The sequence below is a fragment of the Typha latifolia genome, chromosome 7, assembly GCF_019914945.1.
Source record: "Typha latifolia isolate L0001 chromosome 7, TyphaL0001v2, whole genome shotgun sequence".
Taxonomy (NCBI): domain Eukaryota; kingdom Viridiplantae; phylum Streptophyta; class Magnoliopsida; order Poales; family Typhaceae; genus Typha; species Typha latifolia.
In genome coordinates this window covers 12101442-12126329 of record NC_133092.1, presented here as the reverse complement: position 1 = coordinate 12126329, position 24888 = coordinate 12101442, and the positions used below count along the sequence as shown (strand labels likewise).

General features: G+C 35.9%; 3 protein-coding genes and 1 long non-coding RNA gene across 7 annotated transcripts; 3 read left to right on the top strand and 1 right to left on the bottom strand.

Annotated features, from left to right (window-relative positions):
• Positions 1-1570: 1570 nt before the first annotated feature.
• LOC140791711 (inactive leucine-rich repeat receptor-like protein kinase CORYNE) lies at positions 1571-4550 on the top strand. 4 transcript variants are annotated; one of them, XM_073142342.1, is made up of 3 exons: positions 1571-1741; positions 2957-3425; positions 4009-4550. In XM_073142342.1, the coding sequence occupies exons 1-3, from the start codon at positions 1636-1638 to the stop codon at positions 4316-4318; spliced, it is 885 nt and encodes a 294-aa protein (XP_072998443.1). In that variant the 5' UTR covers positions 1571-1635; the 3' UTR covers positions 4319-4550. The 4 variants fall into 4 exon arrangements, with proteins under 4 accessions (XP_072998443.1, XP_072998439.1, XP_072998442.1 ...); XM_073142339.1 differs by having other exon boundaries at positions 1672-2093; positions 2176-3425; XM_073142338.1 differs by having other exon boundaries at positions 1611-3425.
• Positions 4551-10436: 5886 nt separating this feature from the next.
• On the top strand, positions 10437-15991 carry LOC140792215 (auxin response factor 4-like). The gene is made up of 15 exons (XM_073143069.1): positions 10437-10750; positions 10822-10925; positions 11023-11118; positions 11212-11268; positions 11342-11497; positions 11623-11707; positions 12016-12106; positions 12183-12347; positions 12526-12645; positions 12726-12801; positions 12884-13052; positions 13146-14077; positions 14612-14802; positions 14944-15136; positions 15573-15991. Exons 1-14 carry the CDS (start codon positions 10714-10716, stop codon positions 15110-15112), a joined length of 2448 nt encoding a protein of 815 aa, XP_072999170.1. The 5' UTR covers positions 10437-10713; the 3' UTR covers positions 15113-15136; positions 15573-15991.
• A 143-nt stretch (positions 15992-16134) lies between these two features.
• Positions 16135-16540, top strand: LOC140792216 (uncharacterized). The gene is made up of 2 exons (XR_012109700.1): positions 16135-16275; positions 16357-16540. It is a non-coding gene; the product is annotated as an uncharacterized lncRNA (long non-coding RNA).
• Positions 16541-19947: 3407 nt separating this feature from the next.
• On the bottom strand, positions 19948-24888 carry LOC140792789 (transcription factor ICE1-like). The gene is made up of 4 exons (XM_073143987.1): positions 23584-24888; positions 21497-21727; positions 20511-20681; positions 19948-20367 (listed from the first exon to the last, which is right to left on the bottom strand). Exons 1-4 carry the CDS (start codon positions 24601-24603, stop codon positions 20284-20286), a joined length of 1506 nt encoding a protein of 501 aa, XP_073000088.1. The 5' UTR covers positions 24604-24888; the 3' UTR covers positions 19948-20283.

Sequence of the window (24888 nt, the reverse complement as noted above, 5' to 3'; positions counted from 1 at the left end):
CTCTTTGGTTTATCTTATTACCCAAATTTCAAACCTCTACCCTCATTTTATTTCCTTTTGTAACAAGTGTATTGCAGATTATTTTGTCGAAAATTGCAAAGGAGCAAGTTATGAATATTGCGATAGTCTATTTAGGGTTTAAATTTAAGACATATACTCTTATCTCCGGTTCACTTTATGAAATAATATTTTACTTATTCTAAATATATAAATATTTATTTTATAATTACATCGACATATCATAATAGTCGTAATATAGAACACAAACACTATTCTTCAAAATTACATCTATTATTTTATCCTTAATATTTATTATATCAAACTAAAGAGTATTCATTATAATTTCATAAAAAGTAAGATATATATATATATATATTTTTCATCTTTTCCTTCCTATTACATCACATTAAAGATAATTATAGCCCCTTATTCTATAATACAAATAAATATAGAAATAATTAGAGTTAGAACAAACACCTCATTTAAAAATATTCTAGAATTAATTAGTCTATTAATAAAAGGATATTACCAGTGCACAAGGGCCATCTTTGGTTAAAAAGAATTTCTACGACTTTAAATTAGATACTTTTGGATGCAAGTGATAAACCAACGTCAGAATTTGAATTCAAAATTTTTTTTATTTGAAATCAAAATTTAATGGTGTCCATTTCAGTACAAGGGTAGTTGTTTACAAGCCAAATAGTACTTATAATTTTTAAATTTTAAAATCACATCTTTCTATGCTAAAAGGAAGCAGCCGCATGCGTAGCCAAAGGACTGATTTGTAATTAATTAATAGGAAAGGAAAATTAAAGCAAGGAATATTCCAAACTAAGGAAATCTCGATTTAGATACCAAACGAATAAAAGAAGTTATTCTCGCTTATCAAAGCACTGTTGCTTAGCAAATAAAAGAGAAATTCCTCCTGCCTTTTCTTATAATTGGGGCATGATTAATAACTCAAATATTTATATATTTATTTATTATAATGGACTTGTTAATTAATCAAATGCTTTCAGTTGAAATATAATTATGAGAATAGTTACACAAATAAAATTAGAAGAATGAATTTGGACCTAAATGTAATTTTACCACGTAAAAAATATAATAGGGGGTGTTAAATGCAAATTTTCCTATTTTTAATCCTCGTCGATCTGCTTAAAGTATGGAAACTTGTAAAACAACCCCTGGATTTTATACTATTCACATTCCTCCTCTACTCTAACTTCTTTTTTTCGGATTTTTTTGTTTCCATTTTGCCATCTACTCTTACATTAGTACAAGAAAAACCATCTCGTATTATTGTGGTAGTTCATTTTGAAATAATTTATATTTAATTATTTTTCGACATTTTCTAATGTCTCACCTTGCACTATCTATTTATTAATTATGGTTTACGTCCTGCCATAAAATAATAATAATAATAATAAAGAATACTATACTGAAAAGATAGGACGTAAATGTAATTAACATATAAATCAGTCTCTAAGTGAAAAAGAAACAGATATTATAAGAAAAATATAAACTCGCACGCGAATCAAAGAGGCTTCTTTTTTCCTCTTGAAATCGATATGCTCACACTTTGATTTCGTGTGTTACACCTCGACCCATCTCTTTCTGAAGACAATCTAAGATATGGATCGAGAGCTCATTCTTTCAAACTTCTTTGTTGGTTTGCATCAGGCTAAGAGAGAGAGCAAGGAATGTTGGAGAGCAAATTTGGCTTTGAGCTTAAAAATGGGTAATTACTGGAGACTTTCAAAAGTTACTACTTAGGCCACTTCTGTGTTTCCTTTCCTTAAATGGGGATTTAAGCTAAGTTTTTTGGGTGCTTTGGGATGGGAGGAGAGTAGTCATTTGCTTTAACTGCTAGATTCTATGTGTGTGTGTGAGAGAGAGAGGTGGGCAAAGGGAAGAGATGTGGCACCTTTCTTACTGTAAGTTTTAAGCTTCTCTACTCTATTTAGAGTGAGAGCACAAGAATGGAATCAAGTTATTAGCTATCAAAGGAGTGAGCTTTGTGTGCTTGAAGGCTTGCAATCTTGTTCTTCATTGGGTTTAACTCCATCTTGCTCTTGAGAGTGTTGTTTGAGGTAATAGTTGTTTTTTTTTCCTCTAGTTTTCTTCAAACATTCAAAAAGATTTCATCTTATTGCTGTGTCTGCTCATTTTCAGTTCAATGAGAAAGGGAAAGTAGAAGAAACTTTCTATCTTGGCTACTTACTTTTGATGTGGTTTGAAACTTGGTGAACTATTGTCCATCTAGAATTTCCTAGTAATTTTAAGGTTGTCATCTTTGTTTTAGGAAGAGTTATTCGAAAGGCATTTGAAACTTCTTGTCTCTCTTTTCCTTGTGAGAATCCCCAATAAGCCCATGTTTGGTTTTGCTTCCATTTTTGGTTTGTGTTGAAGCTTATTGTTCTGGTCTAGGGAGAATAAAAGATTTGATTTTGGTTGTTCTTGCTTTAGCTTTTGGGCTCTTGTTCACTCAACTGCGCTCTTTTCATGGAGGGGAGGTGCAAAAGCCATAGAAAAACCCTAGCTCTTCAGACCCTCTTAATTCTTTTCTTCTTCCTCTTCCAAGCCCCAGAAGTATCCTACTCCCAGCATCTCCATTCGGAACCTATGTTCTCACAAAGCCCATCATCTCCTTCCCCATCCAAGATTCCCAAAACCTCAAATAGCACCCATCTGCGAAGAATCCTCCTTGGCATCCTTTTCGGCTCTGTGACCGGTTTCATTCTTGCTCTCATCTTCCTCTTCTTAATTCGGCTTTTTGTCATATATACACACCGGACTCCAATCCTTAAAGGCCCTGTTGTCTTCTCCCCGCACATCTCCCCTAAAACCCTCCAATTAGCCCTTGCCAAGGAGATGCAGTTGGCCCAATTGCTCGGGTTGAGCCCCAATAGGAAGTACTATAAAGTAGTCCTTGACAATGAGGTTGTCGTTGCAGTGAAGAGGCTCGAAGGTAATCAGGCCAATGCCTCTCCTTTGCATAATTTCAATTCTGAGAAGAAAAGAGTGCAGCAACAGCTTGAGATTCTGGCACTGGTGAAACATCGCAATGTGATGAGCTTGAGAGCATATGTTCATGATGGTGATTCTTTCTCTCTAGTATATGACTACATTCCTACTGGAAGTCTTGGGGATGTGATGAAGAGGGTGAGGTCACAACAAATTAGCATTGGATGGGATGTAAGAAATCAAATTGCGCTTGGGATTGTGAAAGGACTGAGGTATCTGCATTTTGAATGTAACCCAACGATATTGCATAGCAATTTGAAGCCATCAAATGTGATGTTGGATGAAGGGTTTGAGCCGAGATTGGGGGATTGCGGATTGACGAGACTGATCACAGCTAATTATTTGGAGGATTCAAGCTCTGCCCACTATGTTGCTCCTGAGTGTTATCAAAGTAGCAGGTAAAGTTCTATTCTTTGCTTATGCAAAATGGACAAAGTACTTAGTTCTATTGAAGTTCTTAGTTTAATGTGCTTTTGTGGAAATTCTAGTGCCAAGATGATTTTGTCCCTTGTTTTATCCTCATGCTCCTTGATGGCATCTTGGTGATGGCAATTTGAATTACTAGAAGTTTATCTATAATTTAGTCGATTACATACTTTGCAGCTGGTTCAAATTATTTGTTGAACTCTACTATAAGTGGTGAATAAGTCATGGCAATTTGATTTTAGGCTTAGCAATTCCAGACATGCTATTTTCCATCTGAACTCCTTTTGAAGAACTAATAGTTGGAAGTTGCTTCACTGATTGGTAATTAACTTTTGTAGGGAAGACAATGGGATTACTATTTTTTTTCTTTCATGTTACTGATTTTGTTCCTGTTAACTTGTAAAAATTTGAAGACTAGTTTTTGATATTAATTACTTGTAACATTTGCTTGTTAGCAGCTATCTTTACCGGAGATTGGAGCCCGTTTACTTCCTTCTTGAATGCATTATTGAGATGCCTTCTTTTCTAATCTAGATGTTCATTGATACATTGAAGGTACACAGACAAAAGTGATATCTATAGTTTTGGGATGATCCTTGGTGTCCTGCTCACAGGGAGAGACCCGTCAGATCCATTCTTCGCAGGAGATGCAGGGAAGGGCAGCTTGGCTCGATGGCTCAGGCACATGCAGCAATCTGGGGAGGCTAAAGAAACATTGGACAACACAATCATAGCCAACGAGGGGGAAGAAGAGGAGATGCTAATGGCAATTAGGATCGCACTCGTGTGCTTATCGGATTTGCCCGCCGACCGACCATCGAGTGATGAGCTTGTCATCATGCTCACCCAGCTAAATAGCTTATGACACTACTCCTCGGTCCCCAAAGACAAACGCTGTTGAAAATAGTGACCAAGCCTCTCACTGTAGACTCTGATGATAGATTCTCGGGCTAAGTTTTCCAAGTGCTTGCATTTAACAAGCTCATAATTTTCCTATACTGCCCTATAATACTTTTTGTATGTAGATTGATGAGATATTTGGGCTTTCCCTTTAAGCCCTGAGCAATGTGAATACATATTATTTCTTGAGTTCATTACATTACATTACATTACTGATGGATGAAAAATTTAGCAATCATGGAAGGGAATATTCTTCCATATGAGTAAAAGGTTATGGGATCCACAATGCATGTATTGTGGATGGATTTTTCTTAGATCAGTCTTGCTTTGAGAGGGGGACCATTTTAGTTGTAGATGTTAATATTACTGAGCTAGGGTTGTAGGAACTTTTCTAGATTGGTGTAAGGTGATGCAGCTTATTGTTATCATACATTTCATTGTCTTATAGCTTTTGTCATCTCTCTCCCTCTCCCTATCTCTTTTTCTCTACATATGATTTATAGATGTGGGGTTGGAGGCGTGCATGGATTTGTACATGAAAAGGCTTTGAGAAGGGCATGGAGTGTTGCAGGGCATGCATGTGGATTGGCTGCAGAGGAGGAGGAAAAGAAGAAGAAAAAGCTAGTTTTTGGTGCTGGAAAGATGCCATGGCAAAAGAAAAGACATTTAGTATCAAACTATGTACTCTAATAAGATTCCTCTTAGCCTTTACATTAATAAACTTGGTTTACAACTAGTGTCAATCAAGCTAAGCAATGAACTCAGACTTCATGTTTGATCAATCTTCTTCACCACAACTTATATAGGATGATTGATGTAGGATTCTTGGCTTTATCAAATAAGGTGTGATGATAATAGCAATTAAATGTCAAATCTAGTGGAATTTCTACAGCTAAGCGTGCTTAAGCGAAAGTAATACAAGGATGGATGATCCTTGAGAAGCCTTTTTATGTTGGGAGTGTGATTTCTAGAAGGCTTGTTATACCATGTGTTTAGTGTTGATTATTTTCTTGTTGAAATTATTATAGTAAAACTATGTAAACACCCACGAGTACACTTCATGTGAGGAGTATATATATTTAAAGTTGGATATTATACCCAGCATCTTCAATAACACTTGAAATGAAATATACAAAGCTATAAGATTTGAGCAAGTGTGATCGGAGTCGTCGAATGTACACAATCGATAAATTGGTGTACATTAGTGGCATCAATAGTAAATAAGTGAGCGCATGATAATTGCCGACCCTTTGTCTAGCTTATTAGCTTATAATCTTTTAAAAAAATAAAAATAAAATTAAGCTATGTGCTAAATATGAAGAACATTATGCACCTTCATGTTCTCACATCATAAAACCTAAGTTAATTATGTGTACATCAATAGAAATAGCAACAATCAAAGCACTCAATCTCTTAATTATGTAACATTTAATTATTATGATTAATTATATTTTCATTGTGTTATTATAACTTTTAGATTATAGAATAGAAGAAAAAAGAGGAAAACTTTGATGTTATACTTTAAATATAATTGTTATAAAAAAATAGTTATTATTTGGTTCAAGACCAGGATGCCACTTATGCCCTATAAGAAAAGCTAGTCTGGCTTGAAACAAAATTGTACATCTTGGATTTGGGCCAAAAAAAATTAAAAATTTTAACCCATCCTGGCCCATCTCTTCCCATTTGGGCCTTGGGTTTGATATATTCTACAATATATAGATGTGGTGAGTTTGGTTGTAGGATTGAATACTGGGGAATAAGTTTATACATCACTATATATGAGAAAACTAAATAAAATTACATTATTATTTTTGATAAAATTTTTTAATAACATCAATTACTATTTTAAACTAATATTGATTATCCCAAACTTATCATTAAATTGTATTATGCTAATTATCAAAATAATCACCTTCAATTCACATAATCAGAGTTAGAGCCAAAAGTATAGAAATAATAGAAAAACGCTAATAAACAAATGCTTAATAATAATAAAAAAATTGTAAAGCTTTTTAATTACTTTAAATATAAAGGATTAAAAAAATAGAACATAAGATTTTTAGTTAGTTTTTTTTTTTATATATCTAAATATCTAACTTTATTGTTAGGTTGTTATCTCTCCATTTAAAATATATATCCCAACCCTAGGATGAGATATTATATCCCTCCGTCCTGAATATGGTCTATTATTTTGAACGGAATATAAAATTATATAGAACCTACAAGATAACTAGACTGATCTCATCTTTATATTCTCTAAACAAACGCATCCACGTAGTATAATTTTATGAAAAGAATATATTATGTTTCAATGTTATCCATGACTTTATGCTATTTTGTATAACATAAGAGTGTTTTTCTTTTGACCATTTATCACAATAGTCAAAGTTCTATCACAATCGATAAGAAAATCCTAGTGTTGAAGCTCCATAGGAGGTTTCATGACTACTTTTTTTTGTTCTTTTTCTTTTGATCACATACAACAATGGATGTCCTCATATCTTGTCATATAAAAAGGTCTCCCAGAATTGACTCTTATGAGCAGTTCTCAAGAGGAATTCACAAGAGATTTTCTCAATGACTTTTATTTTTATTTTTTGGGTGTATTAAATCCTCATAATTCCTAAAGTTTAGTGGACTAGTAGATTTATTTTTTCACCAGATGATGGGAAGAAAAGATAGAAGGATATAAAAAGTTTTAATAGTCTACATAGGTTGTTGAGCCTCATCATGTTTTGTGTCATGAACTAAACATGCAGAATGTTTGATGACTAATAAATGTGCTTCAAATTGAGGTCACATCTTTCCCTTTGTCAATGAAGTAAATTTCCAATTGGAAACCAAAATATATGCAAGGAGTCCTTCAGATTAGACTCTTGATAGAGGCAGAGGCTTTGTTCAATTTCTAACCATTGGCATCAAGATTCACATTTTGGGTTTGCCAAACTTCATACTCTTGATATTTGGGTTGATTTTATTCATAGAATTTTACAATGGCATATGGACTTTGTCAAAAGGAAAAAAAAAAAAGAGATGAAAAAGATACATAGAAGAGCATGAGATGTGTTCATAAGAGGACTTTTATTTGACATTTACTCTGTTCCCCTCTTCTTTTTAGAACAACCTACAGACCTAGGAGAACATTAGCTATAAAACAAGCTCTTTAATCAAACTAAATAATTATTTTCTACACATTAATAAATTCATGGCACATCTCACACACTTTGATCCTTCTTAGTTTATTATTAAGCATCTCCACATGTGAACTATCTAACATCACATAGAAAGAGAGAAATGACATCTTAATAAGAGTGTTTGAGTAAAAAAATATGGCAGGTATCAATTCCCAAAGCCATTATATAGTCATTAATTGCCACCCATTGTTGAATTTGAGAACCAAAAATATAGAATGCATCAATAATTGTGAAAGTTGCATTCAAATGTAAACTCATTCAATAATAGTTGCACTGATGATAAGGAAACACAAGATACATGAAGGTAAGTAAGTCGCAGTCTATGTAATATGGTAACATTTAGAGAAAATTGAATCATATTTCAAAGTTGATGTTGGAAGTGTGGATGGTCGTGCTGGCGGCATACTCTGACAAGTGCACGAGTGTGCCGCACGACAACTTCTCTAGTAGCTTCGTCGGTTGCCATCGACCTCGTTGATCACTGCTTGCCGAGTCACTTTACTACTCGTCCAAGCTCGTACCCCTATTGGGTGTCCTAGCCCGAGGGAGAGAGAAAGAAAGGTCGACAAAAAGATACAGTGTGCGATTAAAAACTTAAGTTATGAATTCAAAAAGGTACTAGCTCAAATGAGCACCGATAGCAATAGTGTAGGTTAATAGTTCCTTTTTTTCTCTCTCTTTTACAGCACGACCATTGTTTGTGGGAAGTATGCAACTTCAAAATATAGCCAATAATTTTATTTTGATATTTTTAGGGAAAAGCCAATAGACAAAGATCATTTTATTAAAATATTATAGTTGCAACTTATACACGTATAAAGGAAAGAGAGAAATTTAGGGTGCTAGCCCTAGACACAAGCCATATACATGATTAAAAATAGACCGAACAATAATAAGACATAGCATTAATCAACTAACAACTAAAGATAGCAACGATAGCAACTACAATAGCGATTGCTAAATAGTTCTTAGCCACGCCGTCCTTGGACTGGGCTAAGGTGAACTGAGCAACAATGGCGATAGGTTGAGGAGAATGGATTAGAATATATATTAGGATCAACAGTAAAGAAGAAAGGATTACAGAGAAGAAGAAGGAGAAAATGACTTGGAAGCTAGGACAAGAGGAAATGAGGAGGAAAAAATGTTGTGGAGAGAGAGAGAGAGAGAGAGAGAGAGAGAGAGAGAGAGAGAGAGAGAGAGAGAGAGAGAGAGAGAGAGAGAGAGAGAGAGAGAGAGAGAGAGAGAGAGAGAGAGAGAGAGAGAGAGAGAGAGAGGGGCCTCATATATAAAGAGGAGGGAGCTTTCTCTTTTTATCAGATTAAAGTGTTTAGGAGAAAGGAGAGGATGAAAGCCAAAGGAGATAGAGAGAGACCTTTAGGGAGGGAAGAAATTTTTTTTTTTCAAAACCCTAGCAAAGGTGCCAAGGCCCATGTTGATACAACCCAATATTGTATCATAGCATAATGCATCATTTTATAAACATTTTTTTCTCCTAATTGCCACTAATAATTTCAAAATATTATAATTGCCACTGTAATTTCAAAAATATCATAATTGTTATTAAAAATATTTCAACTCTTTTAGAATTACTATTACAATTAGTTTTTAAGAGAATATTCATAGAATATTCTAAAAAGAACACATAGATGTAAATGATTTAAATATATTTCTTTCTTAAAGTTTAGAACCTAAAATATTTTGCTAATTTGTTTCTCAAAAATGATTCTTTTATGATATTATGATACACAATAACTTTAGATAGCTTTAAAATTATTTTAAATAATTTCAAAGTGATCTTTTATTATTTAGATTTAACTAATGAAATGATTTTTTTTAAAAGAGTTTAATAATTTTAGAAGTTTTTGATGGCAATTATGGAAAAGTCCCTTTTAGAAATTAACATCAATCACTTAAAAGTTAAAAGTGCCTGTTTGAGACCAACATGGGTTTTTTTATGGTTCAAACCCTATCTTATTATTTATTTCTAAAAAAAAAAGCTCCTGAGATATTCAGTTTTATTAAAACAACGATTACAATTCATAACGAGTTAAAAAGTCACGAGTTCTTTTTGGAATACTTTTGGTGAAAAGATATAGAGTAATTTTAGAGAGAAAGAAAGAAAAAAAGAAAAAAACAGATAAAGTAGGGGTGTTTTTTGAAAGTTTCCATAATGAATATTTTATTAGGGGAATTCACCGATTGGGTAGGGGCTACCTACGATTCATGTTGCACAATTCCCGAGGCAGGTCTTTATCACGTTGATATTAAATTATTATTAGAATATTGTAGCTCCCCAATAACGTAAGACCATCCCCCCTCCCCTCTGACCTTTTGCCGTGTCGTAGCACGACAAACCGAACTTTGCCTCCTATCGCCCAAACGCCCCCCTAGTTTCCAACGCCGTCAACCCTACTACTATAATTGGTATTTCGTGTTTTCCTATTGACAATTTTACAATCAGGACCCTGTATATTGATATTTTTGAAATCAGTCCCTTACATCGATAATATAATAAAAAAGTTGACCGAGAAGGGGATGAGTGTGTTGGCTTATTTATAGATGCTATAATAATTAGTTGTATCATTGGTTGAGGGTATTTATTTAAAGATGCTGAGTGGCAATGGTCAAGTTTGTACAACACGCCAACTACTACCTTCTATTACGTGTACAGTTTTACGCATGACGGATACCCATCAAATGGAGGGGGTTATATGTAAAATTTCCTTGTTCTTTTAATGCTCCGCCGGTCAATTTTACCCTTTTGTCAAGGCAAAGCCGGTTCGTTTCCGCAAAAGGGAAAGTAACCGAACCGGTGACTGAAACGGCTTCACGCGACTTTAGCGACCCGTGGGTCGAAAAGCCGAGGGGATCCAGTCACCCCCCGGTGTGCGAGTGTCCGTCACGGTCCAACATTTGTATCTCTCTCTCTCTAACTCTCTTTCTACTCCCTTCAAAGAGACCAAACCCCAAGAGAGAGAGAGAGAGAGAGAGAGAGAGAGAGAGAGGGGGAGAGAGGCGGAGAAATCGGAAGGAAGTCGAGGATCTCGAGGGCGATCCGATCGATTTCTAGGGTTTTCGACCTGTGCGTGCTTCGGATTTGAAGACGGTTCCGGTCTCCCATCGCGATTTCGTTGGGGCTGTGGATGAGATTTGGCCCAAAGGGATGGTAGAGATGTCGTCGCCGGAGGTGGCTTCCAGAGGTACGTCTTTAGGCTTCTTCTTCTTCTTCTTCTAGGGTTTTGGCTCATGGATTTGTTCTTCTCTTGCTTAGATGAGCTCTACACGGAGCTCTGGCACTCCTGTGCCGGCCCTTTGGTCACTGTTCCTAGAGAGGGGGAGACGGTCTTCTACTTTCCTCAAGGTCACCTAGAGCAGGTTCGAATTCCTCACCAATTTAAGGTTTTTTTTTCCTTTTTTTTTTTCTTCTATACTACTTAAAATTTGAACCTTTTTTGATTTTGTGGTGATTTAGGTGGAGGCGTCGACGAATCAGACGGCGGACAAGCAGATGCGGTTGTACGATCTCCCGTCCAAAATCCTTTGCCGGGTGATCAACGTCCAGTTAAAGGTAATCCCTATTTCTTTTCTTAAAATTGCATTATTTTGAGAATTAGGGTTCGTACGTATCAAGTTATGTTTTGTGGTTTTGTGTGGTGGATAGGCTGAGCCGGACACGGATGAGGTTTTTGCTCAGGTGATGCTGCTTCCGGAGGCAAATGTAAGGGTTTTGGCTTGGTTTTGTGATGAATTGAAGTAATAGCGTGAATTTATTGTTTTCTTCTGTTGTTTAGGAAGATGAGAATACTGTGGAGAAGGGGAATTTACCACCTCTGCCGCCAAGGCCACGGGTGCACTCCTTCTGCAAGACCTTGACTGCCTCCGACACAAGCACTCATGGTGGGTTCTCTGTGCTAAAGCGGCATGCAGATGAGTGCCTTCCTCCTCTGGTTGGTTCTTGGCCCTCAGCTAGTTAGCTTGATTGGTTTTAGATTGGCACAAGCGAGATATCATTATTCTTTCTTATTTCTATATAGTGCTTAAGTAGTTGTATGAAAGTCTTTTCTATTATCAGGATATGAGTCAGCAGCCTCCGGCACAGGAGCTTGTAGCGAAGGATCTGCATAGGGTGGAGTGGCGCTTCCGCCATATATTTCGTGGTAATTACAAATATTAGTTTTGATTGATGATAAGTTCTAGATATTGTTCTTTGCAGATTTAATAAGATTAATTCTTAGGAGAAGAGTTGCTTGGTATCAGATGGTGCCATGCTATTAATTCATTAAGTGAAGGAAATGAATGCTTGACTAAGTTCTGATGTTATAATGTTTAAAGTGCTATCATAAATCATAAGCTTATATCTGGCACTGCTAATAGGGTGTCTCTGATAGACATATATTAATGATGGTTTTCTGGTTCTTTTAATTCTTAACCATATGGGTTCATTGTTATTTGAATGTAATTTCAGGTCAGCCCAGGAGACACCTCCTTCAAAGTGGATGGAGTGTTTTTGTTAGTTCCAAGAGGCTTGTTGCTGGGGATGCTTTTATATTTCTGAGGTCTGACACTGTTATTTAACTATTGCTGACTGTTAATATCTTTGATTCAGTACTGAAATGATTTTGTGGTTTGCAGAGGAGAAAATGGCGAGTTACGTGTTGGTGTTAGACGGGCTATGAGACAACTTACCAATGTCCCATCTTCAGTCATATCTAGCCATAGCATGCACCTCGGTGTTCTTGCAACTGCATGGCATGCTATAACAACAAAAACCATATTCACAGTCTACTACAAACCAAGGTTTGCAAGCGTTGCTTAGATTTTACCTGTTATAATACAGCAATTTTTTTTTCTGCAAGCGGTTCAAGTTAACTAACCGAAATCCGTTGATAATGCATATTCTGTTGAGGATAAGGAAACTCTCTTTTTCCTGATTGATTTAATTTGGCCTTACCTAATAATTAAATCTGACAAACAGGACAAGCCCATCAGAGTTCATTGTTCCATATGATCAATATATGGAATCCATCAAAAACAACTATTCAATAGGGATGAGATTCAAAATGAGGTTTGAAGGTGAAGAGGCACCAGAGCAAAGGTATTACCTTTTTTTGGCATGGTGAAGTTTTTGTGTTATTAGTTTCTGCCTTTTTCTGATACTGTATAGATGTCTGACAGGTTTACTGGTACAATAGTTGGCAATGGAGATGTGGATTCCAACATGTGGCCCGGATCAAAATGGAGATCCCTAAAGGTAGTTGGCTTTCTGTATACTCAGCAAATGTCAAGCCTCTAGTTCCTATTATTTTAGATTGATTGGTAAATTTGGAATTTAGGTGCGCTGGGATGAGACATCATCCATTCCTCGCCCAGATAGAGTTTCTCCATGGAAAATAGAACCTGCTTCAACTCCTCCTGTGAATCCACTTCCAGTTTCTAGAGTCAAAAGGCTCCGGCCAAATGTTCTCCCATCATCCCCGGATTCTTCTGTTATAACAAAAGAAGGTAAATTTTACAGCTTTTGAAGCTTGAAATTCTGCAATTAGTTTTTGTATCATGATGTGCTGCAACTCTCATTTATTGTGCTTATCTTGGTAGGCGTGAGTAAAGTTAATGCAGACCCTTCCCAATCTCATGGAATTCCTAGGGTCTTGCAAGGTCAAGAAGTAGTGACCTTGAGAAGCAACTTATCTGACAGTAATCAATCAGATGCTGCTCAAAAGCCTGCAACATGGGCGTCTTCTCTTGATGAAGACAAAAATGATACTATATCTTCCCAGAGAAGGTTGCGCTCAGATAAATGGATGAAGCTGAGTAGGTGTGAAGCTGACTATAAGGATAATGTATCTGGATTTCGACCATTTAACAACTTCCATGGATTTATGCAATTCTTCGAAGAGACTCCAGGTGGCCTGAATCCTTTGAGGAACCAATTTCAAGATCAGGAGGTTGACCGTAACTTGGCTGCAAACCCATTCCTGACTCCTTCAAAGTCTTCCTCATATGTGGAATCAAACTTGAGGATGGCTACACAAACCAGTGAGATATCTTATTGGAATCCCCAAAATGTTAATTATGGCAAATTAAGCGAAAAATCTCATGGACAAGATCTTAGACTTCAACAGAATTCATCATGGTTGGCTCCTTTGCTGCCCACTTCTCAAACTGAGCAGCCAAGGGTGTCAAAACCACATCCCTCGATGGCTGAGACTGAGTTGGGGAGAACAAAAGAAAGTGGCAACTATAAACTCTTTGGATTTAATCTGAAGAGCAGTCCTCCAGCATTTGATCAAACAAAGACGCCTATAAATGCTACTTATGACCCAATGTTATGTACACAACCATTGGTAGCCATGAACCAACCACTTGCTGTGGATGCTGACTGTCGTCTTGAAGCCTTAAAAGGTACACCATCAGCAAGCACCACTATAAAGGGAAGTGGAGATGATAAGTATCTTCAGCAGCAACTGCAGAGTGTTAAGGATGTACAGAGCAAGTCCCACAGTGCCTCAAGCAGAAGTTGCACAAAGGTAGTTTCTTGTTTTAGCATTTATAAAATGATACTTGTTTGTTCATTTCTTTGCAATATTAATTGGTTTAAACATAGTTTTAGTTGTTATTCTTTTAGAGGATGGTATGAAAGAAATTAATTATTTCTGAAAGCTGGAAATTCATGTCATTCAGTATATATGACTAAAATAGTAATCATTCTAACGTATCATCAGGTGTCTTTTTACTGGTTACACAATTGGTAGTCATGGTTTAGCTCTACTAAAGTAATTTGTCTTTATTCTTCTTATAACTCTGTACCATTGTATTTTTCTGTTACTGTTCCTTTTTTCTTAAATGATTGTTAATTTCTGGTAATTCTTACTGATAAATTATTTATTTCATCCAATGTTCCAGGGAGTTTCTGGCTGCTATGCATATTAAACAAAATCATATGTTGCTCTAAGATTCTTATTGGTTTTTGTTTGCTAGTCTAATTTTCTGGGCATTGGGCATTGGGCATTGATCTCCTTTGATTTGGAAGTAATCATTTTAATAATTATACATTCTTCCAGGTCCATAAGCAGGGAATTGCACTTGGTAGATCTGTGGACCTGACAAAGTTCAAGGGCTATGATGAATTGATTGTCGAGTTAGATCAGATGTTTGAATTTGAGGGTGAATTAATGGCTCCAAACAAAAACTGGATGCTTGTATATACAGATAATGAGGGTGATATGATGCTTGTTGGAGATGACCCCTGGCAGTAAGGCTTCATTTTGTTGCATGCTTTTATTTTGACATGCCACATTCACATTCACATTCATATTTGAATAGAACTTCAAGTATGCACTTCTCTTGATTAGAATAGTCTTCATAATACTAACTATTGTTCTCCTCTAAACAGAGAATTCTGTAATATGGTCTGCAAGATTTATTTATACACAAGAGAGGAGGTTCAGAGCATGAATGCAGGACGCTTGACCCCTAGAGTTGAGGAGTTCCTAGCTGGTTGTGAAGGAAATAGTATTGCAAAAGAAACTGAAGCTCATCTCTCTACACCAGCAACTAATTAACCAAACTGCTGGAGAAATATTTCTGTGAGTGGCTTTCTAATTTATATTTACCGTTTTTACTAGACAACTTATTGATGAGTTGAGGAAGTAGTTAGTTATGATCCGTATTGATGCTTTAATGGAAAGATGATTTCCTTGATCTTCAGAACTATATAGTTTTTTTCTCTTTACATAAAAATGGAATCATGTTTTGGAGCAGAACTTGATTTGTATAACTGAAACTTGCTAACCAAACTCATGCTGCTTGGTTTAAGTCAATATTTTGTCAGTAATCAATTAAACCCAGTTCCTTTTCTTTGTGATTCTAAGATGTTCTGGTGGTGTGATCTACTACTTACCATAAAAGATAAGGATAGGCAGATGGAGATGGGAACTATCCTTTACTTGAATCCGGTCTCTTTTTCTCACCTCCTTTGAACAGAAAGACTCATCTTTTCTTTTTCTTTTTGGCCTTCTATAGGTTTTGGAAGCACAAGTAGAAAGTAATCATGGAAAGCTCTCGTATGTGGTGGGACTTAGCTGAGTTGCTAGAAATATCAGTTGGTAAGCCCCCACCTCTTCCGCAAGGAGTCATCCTTATCTGAGGCAGCTGTCAATGTATTATGAGCTTCCCTTATGAATTTTTCTTTTTCTTTTCTGTGTGTTTCTTTTTGACATATATTAGCTAAAAGATAAAAGGGCCAACACTACTTTCCATCATCCATGTATATAGCTCCTTTCCATCTCATGAATGAGCTCATCCTATTCCTTGGATTGCAGAGCCCTTGCCTTAACCTCTCCTTAGTATACTTAGCTTTGTAATTTGAGATGAACCACCAGTCATATATATGTATTCTCATATGCATAGTTATAGAGAAATGTATATGTCACTTCCCTTTAGTCTGGTTCTTTCTATTTTTGTCTCTCACATGCAATTTTGTTTGTCTTAGTTTTGCAAATTTATCTTTTGAAGATAAATGTCTTGATAGTTTGGTGAAACTCCAACATGTGGTCCTTGTGGTATGTGAATTAGGGTTATTATTTTTTCTGGCTATTTATTTTGTTGGCTATTGCTTCTCGGTAACCTAAGCAATCCTTTTCATTGGAGGAGTGCAAGAGCTGTGTGGAGAACGGAGGTGAAATGTGATGGTAGAAATAGAAATAGAGCTCAACAAGATTGAAAGGTTGGTGGGGGGTCACTGAGCTTAAAAGGCAGCAGAAGTGGTCCCTTTTTCCCCTTTCTTATATTTCTTTTCTTATGGCAGGCATAGTAAGAGAGGAGGGGCCCTTCATGATAGGGTAGTTTTAGACATTCCAATAGTTTACCAAATATCTGGGAGGACAGACCTTTTACTGGAAGGCTGGTTGTCATAAGTGAAAGCTATTTTGTTTTTGGTGTAGCAGCAAAACATGAAAGCCACTCCATTAAAACCTCTGCTTTTGGCTTCATTTGTCAGTGTCTAACCTTTCCCAACTAACCTTTGTACAATGTCTAGGATCAATGTGGATAAGGAATTAAATGGTTATGGTGCTGAGAGCAATAATTGTAAGATAATTCCCCTTTATAATCAATCATATAAGGCCTTGTATTTTAGGAACATTTTGGTTATTTTGTAATTAATACCTTGTATTTAAGCTATTTGTAATCTTACTCCTAATTTTTGTATGACATCCTGCAGTTACTTTGACTAGTTCTTTACTCTAAGCTATGATTCATTTTAATTCAATGAATGAACCTACATGAACATCTCTAACTAAATTTTAAGAAAAACTTTTTAGAAATGTTTGAATTTGTAATGGTACCCTAGAAAGGAAAGAGAGAAGATAAGGATGTTTTAGACAACTTAAAAAGTAATTAGTGTCCTCACATGCTATTTCTGTTTAGATACCATTTTGTTACAGAGATTTATTAGTTTGGGTTAACTCAGTATGTGATATAAAAATTATAGAAGAGTGAGTGGTTGGATTGGGTTACAAATATTTCAAAGACTTTTTAAGAGTAATGCAACCCTTACATGTAGTAATGCATCTGTTTAAAGAGTAGTGCAGTCTGTACTGTGCTTTATATATATATATATATATATATATATAGGCAATAAAATATCCAGGTGCTTATCTATACAAACACATGATCAATAATGTCCACTAACAGTGGATGCCTGAATTGTTTAATGTTTGGTGATCAAATATTAAACTAAACTATATAATTGCGTGAGTGATAGAAAGAATGTGGGGTTGGTGATTGCTGTTTCACTACCCACTGGCACAGCATGCTTAAGTCACGGCGACAACTGCTTAAAATTTAGTATTCTGTTTTCTATACTAGTTAAATATTATTTCTTCTTTGTATTTTTATCCAGTGCTCAATAATATTTTATTCCAAGCATCATAATTGCACTAGAGGGGGCGACTATTATTTTTTATGTGAGTTCCTTTCTTTTTTATATCAAATTTGGACATCTAATTCTTCTTCTTCTTTTTTAAAATATGAGGTGAATTAGAGAATGAGATGTGGTTGCGAATCTTCTAATATCGTGAATGCTTTCAGATGGGGTTGTGAATCTTTTTAATATCGTTGTCCCCAGTGATTGTGTCCTATTTGCCCATCACGGAGGGTATGGTTCTGAATTCTTCTTTCTTCTGCAAGGGTTGGAAGAGCTTTTATCTAGTTTATGATTAACCTAAATGGATAGGAAAAAAAAACATCTTTGTCTAAGTTTCTTCTTAGTTTTAGATGGCCAACTATCAAATCTAAGCCCCAAATAAAAATAAAAATAAAATTCAAATCTAGGAATTTGTTCCTTGTATATGAGTCATGGTGCCTCTTGATTCTTACTCACTTGGGCAGATGAGATGAATAAATCCATATCCATCCGTACGTATGCTGGTAAGCGTTTTAAGTATATAAGGAGGAGGGGATTTTAAGTGTGCAGCAGCAGCAGTAGTGCAACTTGAATTGTAGTAAATGTAGAGGATAACAACTCATCAAAATTAAATGGTTAGAAGATTCAGACAAACAGCATTGATTTCAGAACCACTGGATTTAGAGCAGGTGGGACCATGTCTGCAGGAAAGACAGTGAAGGCCCAGAAGACAAGGCTTTCTTTTACATTTTTCTTTTTCTTTTCTGCAAGCCAAGTCTCTTTCTATATAGAGTTTTTGGTATATTAATTCATCATTTTCTCTTATCTTATTCCATATAACTTTTGTATAATAACCCATAATCACTATATTGCTTATAGATTAGACATCAATTCATTATACATCACCTCAACTACAATTATAATTTCTTATTTCTTTTTTTTTCAAAAAACGGTCCTGTCATATAAATACACTATGATATACATACTACAACGCAGTACAAAGGACATAAGCCCACACTACATGGTCCTATGACCATGCGTTGCCACGTATTACATGATTATATATTCGCACTATCATGCACTATATAACTATATATCCATATTTGTCCTGTTACAAATATATAAAACATTTTAAGTATGCATTTATAAAAAATATATATATTATTGCTACTACTCTTTATCCAGTTAATAGTATTTCCATCATTTGGTATAAAACATCACTAATTTTCAATACAAATTCACTATCCTCTAATATTTTAATATAAATTTTATATCATATTAAATATAATTATTACTCCTTATATACTAGTATTGAACTAAACAATATAATAACTTATATTAATATTAATTTTATTATTCTAATATTAAAAATTAGAATACTTATTTTAAAATTAATTTTATTCCATAAGTAAAAGTAGCCTAAGAGGCTTGACATGGTTAAAAAAAACTATAGCTACCTTTCTCCTATCTAACTTAAAAGCCAACTCCTTTAGAAGAATATGTTTTGAAAACTGTTTAAGGTGTCACACAATATCATAGTTATCATAATTGGAACAGACTTTGACCTGATCAGAGGCTGATCATTAAGCTATTGGTTCAACTAGTGGTTCACCTAATTGGTTTGCTAATTTTCTAAAAATATTTAAATAAATATAGATAATTCTACATAATTCTAAAAATAAAAAATTCTATAAAAGTAGTATAAGTTATATGTATATCCCTCAAAATATGTTATTTTATATAGATACCCTTATGGTTTAATTTTCAAATTAAGTCATTTAATATAAATAGATAAAAATATCATTAATCAGGAGAAATACTTGAAAACTAAAATAATGATATTTTTTTATCTTTTACATTTAAATTGTTAAAATTTTAATGAAAGTGTACTTCAAAATTATTCATGCAAAAAATAATTTTTTTAAAATATATACATGCAAAAATTGTGTATTTTTTAATATGAACTTTAGAGAGGGACATAAACAAATATGTGCCTTTTTAGAGTATATGCAAAAAGACTAATTTTATAACACATGTTTTATAAACTAAATATTTTCAAAACTTTAAGACAAATACTATTAAGATATAATATAAAATAATTGGGTAATTTTGCAAAAATATTTAACCTGGCCAATTTGTCCAAAAAACATAACCCCGTGTGCTTTATCTGGTTTGATAACAAAATCGAATCGATTTAGGGTTCAGTGTTTTATCTGGTTTGATAACAAAATCGAATCGGTTTGGTGATCAGTTCACCGAACGGATTTTCATAGAATACTCTTTGTAAAGAAATGTCCATCTTTACTTCACTTATTTCTCCAGGGCTAGTAGTAAAGAATACAAGAAATGCAAAATTAACACAAACAAACAGCAAGAACATTGTACTATGATGAAAAACTTGGCACTTTCAAAGGATATATCATGTCCGATAGAATCAATGTGGCACCGCAGTTAAATTTGAGAAGCAAGAATTATGAAGGAATAAATGGGACATGAGAAATTTATAGATAATATTTCAAGCTAAATTGAGTCTCATAATGAAAACTTGCTGCAGCACTTGCTTACATGATAAGGTGTGATTAAACATTGATCATTAAGAAAAAAACTTTGATTGCACAGGAAAGATTTTTCTTAACCCTAGTAACGAAAACGAAAATGAACAAATTAGCGAGAATGCTCTGCTAAGCAGTATCCCTACTCTTGGGACACTGCCCTAATAAGTTGCTATCAGGGATGAAAACTACTAGGAGACACCAGTGGATCAAGTAAACACCTTGGTAAGTCATCGCCCTTGATTCTTTCGGAAATGCTTCCATGATTTGCTTTTACCTACATTGCATTCTGGAAGCCTGCAGAATGCAGGAGCACTGCTTTGATTTCGTCAGGCAGAACAGCCGGTGTATCTTTGCATTGCTGATAAACAAAAGAACACAATTTACTAATTAGGACTCAAGTAGTCAGGATTGTCTAACCTAGCTTCAAAGACTACAAACTAATAACATTCAAAGACTACAAACTAATAACATTCGAGTAAGTATGGAGGAAAAAAAGCAAACCTCAGCACGGAAAACATCCAGCGCAAACCCATTGAAGCAGCTGATGACTGCCTGTTGGATGTCAAGACCAAGGTTGTCGAGCGCCCTCATTGTGGAGAGCAAGAGGCCTGGCCTACGGGCGCAGAACATGTGGATATTGACCGCTCTTCCTTCTCTTAATCTGACTTCCACCTACACCACAAATCAGCTGATCAATTGAAGAATATAAAAAGAGACTCCAGTGTATATTGTCATCTACCAAGTTCCTTTCCATCAATCTCAAGACAGATCAAAATTCTTAAAAATCTACAGCATCTTAAGTTTTAGAAGGCCAGATTGAAACCGACATTTTTCATTTCAGTTCAGAGTGACAGTAATTTTAACTTTTTAAGTAATGAAGTTAAGAGAGTAAAACAGAACTTCGGAATGGAGTATCACTTCAGACCAAGATAGAATGGAAGTTAGATTGCAGAGATCAGTGTTTCAGTGGTTCGAGCACATATTACTGACAACACCAACTTCTACAATTCCGAAAAAAAAAGCTGGTACTGATGATCCCAGACCTAGAGAAGTTGGTAAGTAGTTTAGATCTATATCTAGATTAACTGAAAATAATTTGAGAAGAGGTTATACATGATTGAAAATTACTACTTTACCCTATTAAACTTATACCATACATCAAGGAATCAAGGAATCAAGGAATCAAGGAATCAAGGAATCAAGGAAAACACAAATTGAGCCTAATCTTACATAGATACACATGTGAAGTACACAAAGATCACAGAAGTTAGGTTTAGTTGGCCTGGACTAACAAAGAATCAACCGCTTTATACTTTTAATCCTTTGTATCACCAATTAAAAAGAAACCCTTTCTATCAGCAGATTCCCGATACAGCAAAAAAGTACAGAACATAGAAAGGGCAATGTAAAACAGAAGTCACAATCAAAACCACAAGAAGCTAACCAACAGGAAGGGATTTATCAATCAACATCTTAATTAAACTAACCGTGGCTGGTTGGCCAGTTGGACTTGGTAGTGAACTTGGGCATAGTTCTTCCTTGACACGGCAAGGCAATGTTGGTAGTGTGGGAGTCAAAGGGTGAAAGCTTGCTGTTGTTGAAGCAGCCACAGAAGAACTGGAAGGTGTTGACTCAAGTTCATTGTGAAGGTCGTTAATCCTTTGTAACAGTTCCTTCAAGTACTCAATTGCATCACCAAGAATGGAAGCTCTATCCATCTGTCAAAGAAAGAAGAAAATATCAGACCTAAACACTTGACAAACATTTCGATGAGGAGGAAAATATCATTTCTAGTTCTACACATCGTGGTTAGGAGTTATATGGTATTGCCATCCATGCCAATCCTGAAGTTCCAAAATAAAATTAAAAAAAGCTCATTTGGAGAAATTCAGATAATACACTTTGCAAAATGTGTGAAGTATTTAGCTGGCCAAATGGGTGAGCCTTCTTTGGTGAAAAGAGAAAGAAATCAGTTCCTTAACTAGGAAAGGGGTTACCAGAAAAAGCCATGTATGTAAAGAAGATCACTTAACTCTTTACCTTAACATAGTTAATTGCATATATTTTTAGTATATTCAAGGTTAAAAGAAGAAACAACAAAATATATGAATTGCAAATCAATCATTTTATTATGTCAAATAGTCAAATCATTTCATCAAAAATTGAACTTGTGTATATAAAGAGTAGAAATACTCACACTGCAGATGACCAAGTACCAACCTATTGTTGGATCTCATCCAGATTGTGAAGCATATGAAATGGTTGACAAAACAACCAGCATACTTCTAGCAATATATAAGTAACTAGTCATATCACATGAGGCTCAAAACTTCTTCTTATGGTACAGGAAAAATTAGTCTCAAAAGAGGCAACTAAAGCATTACATTTTCAAAAAGTTAGTCATTTTCATTGAATTTCAGGCACATTCAATGGCTAAAAAGTTGTAAAAACTTCTAGAAAAAATTAAGTTTGTAGTCTGACTATACATATGTATATAACCTATATTGTGACACATGAAGTAATGTGATCTAGAAATGAAGGAAAATCATATGCATAATGGTGAATTTCAAGGAAAATAAATTCATAGTTCAGAATGAATTGAATTTCACACAAAAAAATAGGAAAAAAGAAAGAGGAATAGTTACATGTCATCGATAGATTAAGGTGCAAAACTAAGAGGGCACATATTATGAATTTAAAATGTTAAAGTATTAAAAGTATGAAGTGTGGGATGCTGGGAAGCACATGGGTTGTTTCGAAAGGATATAAGTTAAACAGGAAAACTTTGATGTCACACAAGTTAGAGTAGGCTTGACCCCCCACAATGTCAGACATGTGCCAAGTGAGTGAATTACTCCAGCATTGCTCTATAACAGATGCATGGTATCTTTTGCTAAGACCCAAAAGGGGTAAGCCACCTGTTCCTCCAGCTAATCAACTTGAGTTATGAAATGTTATATAAAGCTAAAGAGAAAAACAATGTGTATACAAGGCACATAAAAATTCAGCATAACTATGACAAAATACTGTAGATAGCAAGACAAAACCATTAATTAATTTAGGGACAAATATACTGGACTGTATACTTTGAAAATGTGTCTCATGCCGTGGAAGTTTGTTAAAGCTCAACAAGATAGTTATGGCAATAGATCACAAGAGTCAGAACTATCATCAGAAACAAAAATCCAGATAACTCTGATCAGGCATAGGTTCATTGCCATGAATAATTTGAAGAAAGAAATGTGCTGCATCTTCACCAGCAGCATCCTCAGTATGCCATGTTCATGTTGCAAGGTTGATAAAGCCATGCAGAAGAAATTGACAGAAGATAAATTCTTAAGCAATTTGATGAGGGGACCACATGCAAACCGTGAATACGGGACCATGGATGGGGTACCATATTCAGCTGCAATTACTAGTTACAGATTCAGATTCAGACATGTAAAATTCTATGAAATTCACAGCGGTAAATTTTAATCCACAAGTGCATCCTCAAACCTCAAACAATTGAGAAATTAGCAGAATTTACTGAAAGCCAAACTTTAACAAGATGTCAGGAAAATAAACTTTTCACCTTGCTTATCTTAGGAACCACTGATCTGAGCATGTAAAGCCGATCGTTAAGCTTCTTCCTTCTTCTTCTCTCAGCCATCAGATTCTTTGCGGGGAGTCCTTTCTTTTTCCCTTTCCCAGCCCCACCCAAGGTTACTGTGCTATTAGCATTTGAATTATTCCCTCCTCCTCCTCCACTATTCTTCACATCCCCCTCATCCTTTGCATTCTCCGCTCCTTCCTCTTCTTCTGAATCATAATTCAACCCAGACCCATCAAATAAATGCTCATCCATCTCATCCTCATCACTCCTCCCTTTCCTCTTCTTCTCTAAAAACTCCAAAACCCCACCTCTCTCACCTCCGACACCCGAATTCTGCCGCAAAGCAGCAGCAGCACGCTTTTGGAACAAATTGGGCTGCGCTCCCTCTGGCGGAAAGATCTCGAGCGGTCTCAGCACCTTAGCCCGGTTAAAAAACGGCGCGTTGTCGAAAGAATCAAGACCCAAATGTTGGAACCCGGCACCGGAGCTAGGACCGGAGCAATCGACGAAATGGGTACCCGAGATATGGGCTCCGGAGGCCAAATTGAGACCACCCATCTGGGCATTTTGCCGGAAATCCGGGAATCCCAGGAGAGTGGAATTCGAGAGTTGGGTGGAGAAGTCGAAGCCGGGGTCGAAAGGGGTGGATGAAACGGAGGCGAGGAGAGAGGATAGGGTGGAAGTGGGAGCGAAGAAGGGAGGAGAAGGGTCGAGGTGGAAGAGAGAGGACGATGAAGAGGAGGAAGAGGAGTTGGAATCGAAGAACGGGTTCGGATTTGGGGCAAAGGTGGATTCTTTGATGCTATGGTGCGTCGGGAAGTCGGCGGAGGGACTCGGGTCGGCGCCGAGATACCAGTCGTCGTCCAGCAAAGACTTGAAGGTTGGGAGTACGAGCTCGTTCACGGAGTCGGCAGCCAAGGCGGCGGCCGATGATTCGTTGCAGACTCCTACTTCGTTGCCGTCTTCCATCCAGGAAGAGTTATTGAGCCTTGAGAGCATTTTGGCCCCTTCTCTTTCTCTCTTCTCTTCTCTTCTCTTCTCTTCTCTTCTCCCAAGAAGAGAAGCTAAGAGGAGAGCTGGGTCTCTCTCTCTCTCTCTCTCTCTCTCTAGAAGAGAAGGCCGAGAGAAAGAAGAGATGGTTCTAGTTGTGAGTCTCTCTATCTCTCTCCTCCCCTCTCCCTCTCTATTTTTGGGGTTCAGAGCTCAGAAGAGAGAGAGAGAGAGAGCATGGAGTTGTGGGAGGAGTGAGGGAAAGGGAAGCTGAGTAGGGGGATTTTGAAACGT